Source organism: Oncorhynchus clarkii, chromosome 4 (genome assembly GCF_045791955.1).
Source record: "Oncorhynchus clarkii lewisi isolate Uvic-CL-2024 chromosome 4, UVic_Ocla_1.0, whole genome shotgun sequence".
NCBI classification, from domain to species: domain Eukaryota; kingdom Metazoa; phylum Chordata; class Actinopteri; order Salmoniformes; family Salmonidae; genus Oncorhynchus; species Oncorhynchus clarkii.
In genome coordinates this window covers 4,458,739-4,473,525 of record NC_092150.1, presented here as the reverse complement: position 1 = coordinate 4,473,525, position 14,787 = coordinate 4,458,739, and the positions used below count along the sequence as shown (strand labels likewise).

At 42.6% G+C, this 14,787-nt stretch overlaps 1 protein-coding gene across 6 annotated transcripts in view; it reads left to right on the top strand.

Moving 5' to 3' along the window:
• LOC139406301 (myelin regulatory factor-like) overlaps positions 1-9,487 on the top strand; it is a 105,896-nt gene extending 96,409 nt beyond the window's left edge. For all 6 annotated transcript variants that reach the window (XM_071148773.1, XM_071148772.1, XM_071148770.1 and 3 more), the window contains 7 exons: positions 1,405-1,475; positions 1,570-1,686; positions 3,870-4,230; positions 5,877-5,939; positions 7,322-7,427; positions 9,118-9,192; positions 9,309-9,487. In XM_071148773.1, coding sequence (XP_071004874.1) covers positions 1,405-1,475; positions 1,570-1,686; positions 3,870-4,230; positions 5,877-5,939; positions 7,322-7,427; positions 9,118-9,192; positions 9,309-9,404 — 889 coding nt within the window. In that variant the 3' untranslated portion in view covers positions 9,405-9,487. The remainder of the gene's footprint in view (positions 1-1,404; positions 1,476-1,569; positions 1,687-3,869; positions 4,231-5,876; positions 5,940-7,321; positions 7,428-9,117; positions 9,193-9,308) is intronic.
• Positions 9,488-14,787: the final 5,300 nt, after the last annotated feature.

Below are 14,787 nucleotides of genomic sequence, written 5' to 3'. Positions count from 1 at the left end.
TTGGCATGCAGTAGGCCTATACAGACACATGTACATGCAGTATGCCTATACAGACAAATGTACATGCAGTAGGCCTATACAGACACATGTACATGAAGTAGGCCTATACAGACAAATGTACATGCAGTAGGCCTATACAGACACATTGGCATGCAGTAGGCCTATACAGACACATGTACATGAAGTAGGCCTATACAGACAAATGTACATGCAGTAGGCCTATACAGACACATTGGCATGCAGTAGGCCTATACAGACACATGTACATGAAGTAGGCCTATACAGACACATGTGCATGCAGTAGGCCAAAACAGACACATGTACATGCAGTAGGCCTATACAGACACATGTACATGCAGTAGGCCTATACAGACAAATGTACATGCAGTAGGCCTATACAGACACATGTGCATGCAGTAGGCCGAAACAGACAAATGCTTTGTGAAAGAATAAGGTTAGAGGTACATTTTCTGATTGCTTCACATTATTTATTCAGCCCCCCCACCTGATGCTGTCTCTGCTTTTCTATTCTATTATTTTCTATTCTATTCTTTTCTATTCTATTCTATTCTTTTCTATTCTTTTCTATTCTATTCTATTCTATTCTATTCTTTTCTATTCTATTCTATTATTTTCTATTCTATTCTTTTCTATTCTATTCTATTCTTTTCTATTCTATTATTTTCTATTCTATTCTATTATTTTCTATTCTATTCTTTTCTATTCTATTCTTTTCTATTCTATTCTATTATTTTCTATTCTATTCTTTTCTATTCTATTCTTTTCTATTCTATTCTATTATTTTCTATTCTATTCTTTTCTATTCTATTCTATTCTTTTCTATTCTATTCTATTATTTTCTATTCTATTCTATTCTATTCTATTCTTTTCTATTCTATTCTATTATTTTCTATTCTATTCTATTCTATTCTATTCTATTCGTTTCTTTTCTTTTCTATTCTATTCTATTATTTTCTATTCTATTCTATTCTATTCTATTCTCTGTTTTCTCTCTGACTGTACTGTAAAGGGGTGGCAGGTTTGCCTAGTGGTTAGAGCATTGGGCCAGTAACTGAAAGGTTGCTAAATCAAATCCCCCGAGCTGACAAGGTAAAAAAAAAATTGTCGTCCTACCCCTGAACCAGGCGGTTAAACCCACTGTTCTCCTGAACCAGGCGGTTAAACCCACTGTTCCCCTGAACCAGGCGGTTAAACCCACTGTTCCCCTGAACCAGGCAGTTAAACCCACTGTTCCCCTGAACCAGGCAGTTAAACCCACTGTTCCCCTGAACCAGGCAGTGTTAAACCCACTGTTCCTAGGCCGTCATTTGAAAATAAGAATTTGTTCTTAACTGACTTGCCTGGTTAAATTAATAAAGGTTAAAATGTTCTGACATCCCTCAGGTCCAGGTCTGCAGTGGGATCATCTAGAAGGACGGCCTCCGGTCCTCGATCCACCACCCCGACACTTCCAGGTCAGCGACACACACTGGGACATATGAATCAACGGCAGCCTACTTCATTACATTTGACAGTGTATTGAATAACTGTCGTATCTGTTCTGTACAGATACAGTCCCGCCCTCTCCTTCACTGTCCAATCCTGCAGCTTGCTGCCCGCCTACAACTACTACAAACAACCAATCAGCAACTTCTCTGTCGCCAAGCAACAACCAATCTACATCGGGTAAGAACACACCCTTCTGTCCTATCACACCAAACGAAAAGATTAACCCATACCTTCACTTCATTCATAACCTATAGCCCATACATAACTCATTCATAACCCATACATGACCCATTCATAATCCACTCATAACCCATTCATAACCAAGTCATAACCCATACATAACTCATTCATAACCCATACATGACCCATTCATAACCAAGTCATAACCCATACATAACTGATTCATAACCCATACATGACCCATACATAATCCACTCATAACCCATTCATAACCAAGTCATAACCCATACATGACCCTTACATGACTCTTACATAACCCATATGTAACCTATATGTAACCTATACATAACCCTTACATGACCCATACATGACCTGTACATAACCCATATGTAACCTATACATAACCCTTACATGACCCATACGTAACCTATACATAACCCATATGTAACCTATGCATGACCCATACATAACCCTTACATGACCCATACATAACTCTTTCATAACCCATACTTAACCCTTACATAACCCATATGTAACCTATACTTAACCCATACATGACTCTCACATAACCCATACATAACCCATATGTAACCTATACATAACCCTTGCATGACCCATACATGACCTGTGCATAACCCATATGTAACCTATATGTAACCCATACATAACCCATACGTAACCTATATGTAACCCATACATAACCCATATGTAACCTATACATAACCCATACATAACCCTTACATAACCCATATGTAACCCATATGTTAACTATACATAACCCATACATAACCCTTACATAACCCATACGTAACCTATACATAACCCATATGTAACCTATACATGACCCATACATAACCCTTACATGACCCGTACATAACCCTTACATAACCCTTACATAACCCTTACATAACCCTTACATAACCCATACATGACCCATACATAACCCATACATGACCCATACGTAACCCTTACATGACCCATACATAACCCTTACATGACCCATGCATAACCCATACATAACCCTTACATAACCCATACATGACCCGTACATAACCCATACATAACCCATACATGACCCATACATAACCCATATGTAACCCATATGTTAACTATACATAACCCATACATAACCCTTACATAACCCATATGTAACCTATACATAACCCATACATAACCCTTACATAACCCATACGTAACCTATACATAACCCATATGTAACCTATACATGACCCATACATAACCCTTACATGACCCATACATAACCCTTACATAACCCATACATGACCCATACATAACCCATACATGACCCATACGTAACCCTCACATGACCCATACATAACCCTTACATGACCCATGCATAACCCATACATGACCCATACGTAACCCTTACATGACCCATACATAACCCTTACATGACCCATGCATAACCCATACATAACCCTTACATAACCCATACATGACCCGTACATAACCCATACATAACCCATACATGACCCATACATAACCCATATGTAACCCATATGTTAACTATACATAACCCATACATAACCCTTACATAACCTATATGTAACCTATACATAACCCATACATAACCCTTACATAACCCATACGTAACCTATACATAACCCATATGTAACCTATACATGACCCATACATAACCCTTACATGACCCATACATAACCCTTACATAACCCATACATGACCCATACATAACCCATACATGACCCATACGTAACCCTCACATGACCCATACATAACCCTTACATGACCCATGCATAACTCATACATAACCCATACATAACCCATACATGACCCGTACATAACCCATACATAACCCATACATGACCCATACATAACCCATACATGACCCATACATAACCCTTACATGACCCATACATAACCCATACATGACCCATACATAACCCATACATGACCCATACATAACCCATACGTAACTTATACATAACCCATATGTAACCCATACATGACCCTTACATGACCCATGCATAACTCATACGTAACCTATATGTAACCCATACATAACCCATACATAACCCATACATAACCCATACATAACCCATACATAACCCATACATAGGCAGTGAGTAAACATTTCATAAACAACAAATATATCAACTTGCGTTCATTCATGACACCAGTCTCTCTCCTCTCTCCTGTAGAGCTGAGTAGTCTGGGCAGTATCAACAAGAAGGCCAAGTCCAGGCCTGTGGACAAGGACGGACGCTACCGGAACCGTCTCAGCCACACCTCCGCCCCCATGTACCTGTCCAAGGCGAAGAGACCTGCCCCTGCCCCTGCAGGAGACCTGGAGGTTGTAGGGGGGGCCACGAACCGGCTGCCTGGACCGGGTGGGCCTGGAGGCCAACAGACCCTGCCTCGGAGACAACGCCGGGACAACACACACAGCAACACAGAGGAGGAAGCAGGGGAAATATCATCCCCTTCCCTTATAGATCTACACATCCTGGAGACAGACCAACACATCTCATCACACAACTGTCCCCATCCTGACAGCTGCAGGTGGGTCTCCCTGTGTGGTTCTTCTTTAGACTGTATGAGTCAAATGTAGTTTTATATTATATTAAAGACATTTGACATAACTGGACAGTTTTGTCTCAATCTCTTCATTTCGAAGACTCAATCATGGACACTCTTACTGACGGGTGTAGCTGCTTTGCGTGATGTATTGTTGTCTCTACCTTCTTGCCCTTTGTGCTGTTGTCTGTGCCCAATAATGTTTGTACCATGTTTTATTCTGCTACCATGTTGTGTTGCTAACATGCTGTGTTGTCATGTTGTGTTGCTACCATGTTGTGTTGTCATGTTGCGTTGCTAACATGTTGTGTTGCTACCATGTTGTGTTGTCATGTTGTGTTGCTACCATGCTGTGTTGTCATGTTGCGTTGCTAACATGTTGTGTTGCTACCATGTTGTGTTGCTAACATGCTGTGTTGTCATGTTGTGTTGCTACCATGTTGTGTTGCTACCATGTTGTGTTGCTACCATGTTGTGTTGTCATGTTGTGTTGCTACCATGTTTTATGCTACTTTATGCTTATGTTGTGTTGTTGTCATGTTGTGCTGCTACCATGTTGTGTTGTCATGTTGTGTTGCTAACATGCTGTGTTGTCATGTTGTGTTGCTACCATGTTGTTGTCATGTTGTGTTGCTACCATGTTGTGTTGCTAACATGCTGTGTTGTCATGTTGTGTTGCTACCATGTTGTGTTGTCATGTTGTGTTGCTACCATGTTTTATGCTGCTACCATGTTGTGTTGCTACCATATTGTGTTGCTACCATGCTGTGTTGTCATGTTGTGTTGCTAACATGCTGTGTTGTCATGTTGTGTTGCTACCATGTTGTGTTGCTACCATGTTGTGTTGCTACCATGTTGTGTTGCTACCATGTTGTTGCCATGTTGTGTTGCTACCATGTTGTTGTCATGTTGTGTTGCTACCATGTTGTGTTGCTACCATGTTGTTATCAGGTTGTGTTGCTACCATGTTGTTGTCATGTTGTGTTGTCATGTGTTGCTGACTTGCTATGTTGTTGTCTTAGGTCTCTATGTAGTGTTGTGTTGCTGACTTGCTATGGTGTTGTCTTAGGTCTCTATGTAGTGTTGTGTTGCTGCCTTGCTATGGTGTTGTCTTAGGTCTCTATGTAGTGTTGTGTTGCTGCCTTGCTATGGTGTCGTCTTAGGTCTCTATGTAGTGTTGTGTTGCTGCCTTGCTATGGTGTTGTCTTAGGTCTCTATGTAGTGTTGTGTTGCTGCCTTGCTATGGTGTTGTCTTAGGTCTCTATGTAGTGTTGTGTTGCTGACTTGCTATGGTGTCGTCTTAGGTCTCTATGTAGTGTTGTGTTGCTGACTTGCTATGGTGTTGTCTTAGGTCTCTATGTAGTGTTGTGATGTCTCTCTTGTCGTGATGTGTGTTTTGTCCTATATTAATATTTCATTTATTTGTATTTGTAATCCCAGCCCCCATCCCAGCAGGAGGCCTTTTGCCTTTTGGTAGGCCGTCATTGTAAATAAGAATTAGATCTTAACTGACTTGCCTGGTTAAATAAAGGTTAAATAAAAAAATTACAAATGTCAATAAAGATAAATTGCTTGTATTGTTGGGGTTTGTGTGACTGCATTACATAATGACTTTTGTGTTTTATCTACAGCTATACCGTACCACTCTCAGCAATCAAGAACTCTTCCATGTCACAGATCACTCTACACATGATGTGAGTAGGCATGGTTACAGATCACTCTCCATGTGATGTGAGTAGGCATGGTTACAGATCACTCTCCATGTGATGTGAGTAGACATGGTTACAGATCACTCTCCATGTGATGTGAGTAGGCATGGTTACAGATCACTCTCCATGTGATGTGAGTAGGCATGGTTACAGATCATTCTCCATGTGATGTGAGTAGGCATGGTTACAGATTACTCTCCATGTGATGTGAGTAGGCATGGTTACAGATCACTCTCCATGTGATGTGAGTAGCCATGGTTACAGATCACTCTACATATGATGTGAGTAGCCATGGTTACAGATCACTCTACACATGATGTGAGTAGCCATGGTTACAGATCACTCTCCATGTGATGTGAGTAGCCATGGTTACAGATCACTCTACATATGATGTGAGTAGCCATGGTTACAGATCACTCTACACATGATGTGAGTAGCCATGGTTACAGATCACTCTCCATGTGATGTGAGTAGCCATGGTTACAGATCACTCTACACATGATGTGAGTAACCATGGTTACAGATCACTTTACACATGATGTGAGTAGCCATGGTTACAGATCACTCTACACATGATGTGAGTAGCCATGGTTACAGATCACTCTACACATGATGTGAGTAGCCATGGTTACAGATCACTCTACCCATGATGTGAGTAGCCATGGTTACAGATCACTCTACACATGATGTGAGTAGCCATGGTTACAGATCACTCTACACATGATGTGAGTAGCCATGGTTACAGATCACTCTACACATGATGTGAGTAGCCATGGTTACAGATCACTCTACACATGATGTGAGTAACCATGGTTACAGATCACTTTACACATGATGTGAGTAACCATGGTTACAGATCACTCTACACATGAAGTCCAGACCACAGGACATAAAACAACAAAACAACTCAGCTATCTACAGTCATGATGAAGTCCATGACGGCTGCATGTGTTTACATGTAGTTGCCAAGCAGACAAACCTGTTTTTGTTACACAAAATAGGTGATTTACTAACTACACCTTTTCTATTGATCACGCCTGTAACGACTTGTCACCATCCTTCCCTCCGTCCTCAGTTCCTGTTTCTTCACAGTGTTGTAACGACTTGTCACCATCCTTCGCTCCGTCCTCAGTTCCTGTTTCTTCACAGTGTTGTAACGACTTGTCACCATCCTTCGCTCCGTCCTCAGTTCCTGTTTCTTCACAGTGTTGTAACGACATGCCACCATCCTTCCCTCTGTCCTCCGTCCTCAGTTCCTGTTTCTTCACAGTGTTGTAACGACATGCCACCATCCTTCCCTCTGTCCTCAGTTCCTGTTTCTTCACAATGTTGTAACGACATGCCACCATCCTTCCCTCTGTCCCCAGTTCCAGCGCCAGCGTGTGGGTCAGACAGTGTGGCGCCACCAGAGGACGTCTGTGTCCTGACCACACAGAGACAGAGCTTCACGCTGGAGAGAAAAAAGTCACTGAGGTACATCTATACACTTAATACAATATAACATATAAACTCAACAAAAAGAGAAACGTCCTCTCACTGTCAACTGCGTTTATTTTCAGCAAACTTAACATGTGTAAATATTTGTATGAACATAACAAGATTCAACAACGGAGACATAAACTGAACAAGTTCCACAGACATGTGACTAACAGAAATGGAATAATGTGTCCCTGAACAAAGGGGGGGGGGGGGGTCAAAATCAAAAGTAACAGTCAGTATTTGTTGTGGCCACCAGCTGCATTAAGTACTGCAGTGCATCTCCTCCTCATGGACTGCACCAGATTTGCCAGTTCTTGCTGTGAAATGTTACCACACTATTCCACCAAGGCACCTGCAAGTTCCCGGACATTTCTGGGGGGAATGGCCCTAGCCCTCACCCTCCGATCCAACAGGTCCCAGACTTGCTCAATGGGATTGAGAACTGGGCTCTTCGCTGGCCATGGCAGAACACTGACATTCCTGTCTTGCAGGAAACAGAACAGAACGAGCAGTATGGCTAGTGTTGTCATGCTGGAGGGTCATGTCAGGATGAGCCTGCAGGAAGGGTATTGCAGGAGGGAGGAGGATGTCTTCACTGTAACGCACAGCGTTGAGATTGCCTGCAATGACAACAAGCTCAGTCTGATGATGCTGTGACACACTGCCCCAGACCATGACGGACCCTCCACCTCCAAATCGATCCCGCTCCAGAATACAGGCCTCGGTGTAACGCTCATTCCTTCGACGATAAACGCGAATCCGACCATCACCCCTGGTGAGACAAAACTGTGACTCATCAGTGAAGAGCACTTTTAGCCAGTCCTGTCTGGTCCAACGACGGTGGGTTAGTGCCCATAGGCGACATTGTTGCCGGTGATGTCTGGTGAGGACCTGCCTTACAACAGACCTACAAGCCCTCAGTCTAGCCTCTCTCAGCCTATTGCGGACAGTCTGAGCACTGATGGAGGGATTGTGTGTTCCTGGTGTAACTCGGGCAGTAGTTGTTGCCATCCTGTACCTGTCCTGCAGGTGTGATGTTAGGATGTACCGATCCTGTGCAGGTGTTGTCACACGTGGTCTGCCACTGCGAGGACGATCAGCTGTCCGTCCTGTCTCCTTGTAGCGCTGTCTTAGGCGTCTCACAGTGCAGACATTGCAATTTATTGCCCTGGCCACATCTGCAGTCCTCATGCCTCCATGCAGCAGGCCTAAGGCACATTCACGCAGATTAGTAGGGAACCTGGGCATCTTTCCTTTGGTGTTTTTCAGAGTCAGTAGAAAGGCCTCTTTAGTGTCCTAAGTTTTCATAACTGTGACCTTAATTGCCTACTGTCTGTAAGCTGTTAGTGTCTTAACGACCGTTCCACGGGTGTATGTTCATTAATTGTTTATGGTTCATTGAACAAGCATGGGAAACAGTGTTTAAACCCTTCACAATGAAGATCTGTGAAGTTATTTTGATGTTTACGAATTATCTTTGAAAGACAGGGTCCTCTTTTTTTTCTGAGTTCATCACTGACCAGGGTTCGGGGTTCGTTCTATTTCAACTAAGGAAGTAAACTGTAATTCCGATACTTTTCAAATGGGCTGAGTTGACGATGAGCTGTCCAATTGACCCCGACCCTGTTGTTGATGACTTTGCTTATGGAGCTACTGACTGACCTCTTGACCTCTTTCTCCTCAGGGAACAGATCACCTGTGGCCAGTATCTGTCCTGTCATTCCAGGACGTGACCTATCACTTCAGAGTGGCCGAGTCTGTGAGTATTGACTCGATTATATTTGATAATAAAAAATAAATAAAAAAAGGATTTAAAGTTGATTCATCTTCATCTTCATCTTCATCTTCATCTTCATCTTCATCTTCTCCTGGCAGAGTGAAGTGAGGTGTGGCGCAGAGGAGGAGAATGTATCCATCACACCACCACCATACTCTGACTTCAACTTCCTCATTCAAAGCAGCTGCGCATGAGAGGAGAGGGAACTAAGCATGCAAACTTGTGTGCTTGCTTTGAATCTAGCCTATCCCCTGACTCAGGGTTTCTTAAAGGGGGCGGGGGGGGGGGGGGGGCTTTTGTCTACGTCCCCAGAGTCAGATGAACCCATTTTTATGTCTCTGCGTCCAGTATGAAGTTAGAGGTAGTTTTGCGAGCCAATGCTAACTAGCGTTAGCGCAATGACTGGAAGTCTACAGGAACAGCTAGCATTCTAGCTGTTCTCTTATAGCTCAATGACTGGAAGTCCACAGGAACAATTTAGCGACTTTCTTCACACAGAGACATAAAACTGGTATTCACGAGTTCATCTGACTGGGGAAGTAGATAAAATCCCAACTATCCCTTTAACTACTACACCTCCTATCCCATCCCTCTCTCTCTCCCTCTCTCTCGCCCTCTCTCTGTCCCCCTCTCTCTCTCTCTCTCTCTCTCTCTCTCTCTCTCTGTCCCTCTCTCTCTCTGATTCTCTCTGTCCCTCTCTCTCTCTCTCTCTCTCTCTCTCTCTGTCTCTCTCTCTCTCTCTGTCCCTCTCTCTCTCTGTCCCCCTCTCTCTCTCTCTCTCTCTCTCTCTCTCTGTCCCTCTCTCTCTCTCTCTCTCTCTCTCTCTCTCTCTCTTCTATCCATCCTGTCCTGTATAGAAACATATCCACCAAACTACAGCTCCTATGCACTTCATTGTATGAAACCTAGGTTTATCATAATGCTATAGTGTTATATTATGGCTTATAGATCTTTGTGTAATTTATAATATCCATTTTCCTGAACTTGTTTTGTGTCTCCTGTACACTCTAACCATTCCTTATGACTGAAAACACAAACCCTGTGTTGAATGTATGGTTTAATGCATTTGGTTCTAGTGAGAACACTGTATGTCAGCAGATGACAGGACATTAGACCTACATTCCGTTCTGGGCTGCTGTATGTCTCGACTTCCTGCCTGGATCCTCCCAGATGGCACCATAGTCAGTGGATTTGGATATACTACTGTAGAAGTTTGTCTCAAACATTCTTTTGTCTATGCATTGTGGTAACGAAATCCCCCGCTTTTCTAGAAACCCCGTTTGGAAGATTCCCGCAATCAGAAGTGACGAAATCTGGAACCTTCAAAACATGATATTTGGAAAATCTGGGAATTTTGTGAAAGATACCAAGTCTGACCTATCTGTTAGAGCAGATCAACTGTTGCCCTACGAGGTCCGGAGCCTGCTGGTTTTCTGTTCTACCTGATCATTCATTACACACACCTGGTGTCCCAGGTCTAAATCAGTCCCTGATTAGAGGGGAATCACACACCTGGTGTCCCAGGTCTAAATCAGGCCCTGATTAGAGGGGAATCACCCACCTGGTGTCCCCAGGTCTAAATCAATCCCTGATTAGAGGGGAATCACCCACCTGGTATCCCCAGGTCTAAATCAATCCCTGATTAGAGGGGAATCACCCACCTGGTGTCCCAGGTCTAAATCAGGCCCTGATTAGAGGGGAAGAATGAACAGAGTTGATTTTGAGGGTGTTAGAGAAACTGAACTAAAAAGCAGGTTTGCTCACTACCGTGAAGCTGAAACAAACTCAGCTACGGATACATTCAGAAATCTGATTTATCTATACAGATAGCTGATGATCCAGATAGCTGATGATCCAGATAGCTGATGATCCAGCTACCTGTATAGCTAAGAAATGCTAAGATACACATTTTAATTGAAATGCATTAAATCACAGGAGTATATCAAATCTACAAGAAGTGAATGACTCAGCATGATAAGACTGGAGCATGATAAGACTGATAAGACTGGAGATTAACTCAGATAACTGGAAACGGTAGACCACTGTATACACCATAGCTACAGGACCCATATTGTCTGTCTATGGTATACACTGTCTGCTCTCAGCAGACACATTGTGTGCTCTGAAACACTGTACTGGAACCACAGAATTAGAATGACTCTGATTCTAAGATTCTATGATTCTATACACTGTACTGGAACCACAGAATTAGAATGACTCTGATTCTAAGATTCTATGATTCTATACACTGTACTGGAACCACAGAATTAGAATGACTCTGATTCTATGATTCTATACACTGTACTGGAACCACATAATTAGAATGACTCTGATTCTATGATTCTATGATTCTATACACTGTACTGGAACCACAGAATTAGAATGACTCTGATTCTATGATTCTATGATTCTAATTCTATACACTGTACTGGAACCACAGAATTAGAATGACTCTGATTCTATGATTCTAATTCTATACACTGTACTGGAACCACATAATTAGAATGACTCTGATTCTATGATTCTAATTTTATACACTGTACTGGAACCACAGAATTAGAATGACTCTGATTCTAAGATTCTATGATTCTAATTCTATACACTGTACTGGAACCACAGAATTAGAATGACTCTGATTCTATGATTCTAATTCTATACACTGTACTGGAACCACAGAATTAGAATGACTCTGATTCTATGATTCTATGATTCTATACACTGTACTGGAACCACAGAATTAAAATGACTATGATTCTATGATTCTAATTCTATACACTGTACTGGAACCACAGAATTAGAATGACTCTGATTCTATGATTCTAATTCTATACACTGTACTGGAACCACAGAATTAGAATGACTCTGATTCTATGATTCTAATTCTATACACTGTACTGGAACCACATAATTAGAATGACTCTGATTCTATGATTCTAATTATATACACTGTACTGGGACCACATAATTAGAATGACTCTGATTCTATGATTCTATGATTCTATGATTCTAATTATATACACTGTACTGGAACCACAGAATTAGAATGACTCTGATTCTATGATTCTATACACTGTACTGGAACCACAGAATTAGAATGACTCTGATTCTATGATTCTAATTCTATACACTGTACGGTGACATTGGTATGCACTGTATACTGTAGAATCCCAGCAGCTGATAACGGCATTGATCAGGTCCAACAAGGGACGATATGTTACAAGAACACTGGACATTTTCACACTGTATCTTGCCCACTGGATTTAATAATGCTTAACCACTAGCCAAATACAATGTGTGTTTAAGAAGTACTTTCTTAGCTATATATTTTCTGTTTTATTTTGTTTGAATGGTAGAAGATCAGAGATGACTTTCTGCTCTGGATCGTGATGTTGATAGTCTCTCCAGACATGTTGATAGTCTCTCCCGTAGTCTCTCCAGACATCTGCTTTGCCTCCCACAATTTTCAAATGCTCCAACTTAGGGTCTGGTTTTCAAGACTAGACAACACAAGTATTGACATCTGAACTGCGTTTTTTTTAAACCGCTGGTGCCTTATCTTTCTCTATAAAACAGGAAGGCTGTCATCTTATCTCCAGACAGAAGCAGCTCATGGACTTGATTGAATGCTGTTCATGTCTGAGCCTATAGAGGCATCCATTTTGTGATCTGGGTCTTGTATAACCGAACAAGAAAGAAAGGGTTACCAGAGGTTACTCTAACACCTTCCTGAATGAGTCCAGAGGTCACTCTACAACCTTCCTGAATGAGTCCAGAAGTCACTCTAACATTCTCCTGAATGAGTCCAGATGTCACTCTAACATTCTCCTGAATGAGTCCAGAGGTCACTCTAACATTCTCCTGAATGAGTCCAGAGGTCACTAACATTCTCCTGAATGAGTCCAGAGGTCACTCTAACATTCTCCTGAATGAGTCCAGAGGTCACTAACATTCTCCTGAATGAGTCCAGAGGTCACTCTAACACCTTCCTGAATGAGTCCAGAGGTCACTCTAACATTCTCCTGAATGAGTCCAGAGGTCACTAACATTCTCCTGAATGAGTCCAGAGGTCACTCTAACACCTTCCTGAATGAGTCCAGAGGTCACTCTAACACCTTCCTGAATGAGTCCAGAGGTCACTCTAACACCTTCCTGAATGAGTCCAGAGGTCACACTAACACCTTCCTGAATGAGTCCAGAGGTCACTCTAACACCTTCCTGAATGAGTCCAGAGGTCACTATAACACCTTCCTGAATGAGTCCAGAGGTCACTCTAACACCTTCCTGAATGAGTCCAGAGGTCACTCTAACACCTTCCTGAATGAGTCCAGAGGTCACTCTAACACCTTCCTGAATGAGTCCAGAGGTCACTCTAACACCTTCCTGAATTAGTCCAGAGGTCACTCTAACACCTTTCTGAATGAGTCCAGAGGTCACTCTAACACCTTCCTGAATGAGTCCAGAGGTCACTCTAACACCTTCCTGAATGAGTCCAGAGGTCACTCTAACACCTTCCTGAATGAGTCCAGAGGTCACTCTAACACCTTCCTGAATGAGTTCAGAGGTCACTCTAACACCTTTCTGAATGAGTTCAGAGGTCACTCTAACACCTTCCTGAATTAGTCCAGAGGTCACACTAACACCTTCCTGAATGAGTTCAGAGGTCACTAACACCTTCCTGAATGAGTCCAGAGGTCACACTAACACCTTCCTGAATGAGTTCAGAGGTCACTCTAACACCTTCCTGAATGAGTTCAGAGGTCACTCTAACACCTTCCTGAATGAGTCCAGAGGTCACACTAACACCTTCCTGAATGAGTCCAGAGGTCACACTAACACCTTCCTGAATGAGTCCAGAGGTCACTCTAACACCTTCCTGAATGAGTCCAGAGGTCACTCTAACACCTTCCTGAATGAGTTCAGAGGTCACTAACACCTTCCTGAATGAGTCCAGAGGTCACTAACACCTTCCTGAATGAGTCCAGAGGTCACTCTAACACCTTCCTGAATGAGTTCAGAGGTCACTCTAACACCTTCCTGAATGAGTTCAGAGGTCACTCTAACACCTTCCTGAATGAGTCCAGAGGTCACTCTAACACCTTCCTGAATGAGTCCAGAGGTCACTCTAACACCTTCCTGAATGAGTCCAGAGGTCACTCTAACACCTTCCTGAATGAGTCCAGAGGTCACTCTAACACCTTCCTGAATGAGTTCAGAGGTCACTCTAACACCTTCCTGAATGAGTCCAGAGGTCACACTAACACCTTCCTGAATGAGTCCAGAGGTCACTCTAACACCTTCCTGAATGAGTCCAGAGGTCACACTAACACCTTCCTGAATGAGTCCAGAGGTCACTCTAACACCTTCCTGAATGAGTCCAGAGGTCACTCTAACACCTTCCTGAATGAGTCCAGAGGTCACTCTAACACCTTCCTGAATGAGTTCAGAGGTCACTCTAACACCTTCCTGAATGAGTCCAGAGGTCACTCTAACACCTTCCTGAATGAGTCCAGAGGTCACACTAACACCTTCCTGAATGAGTCCAGAGGTCACTCTAACACCTTCCTGAATGAGTCCAGA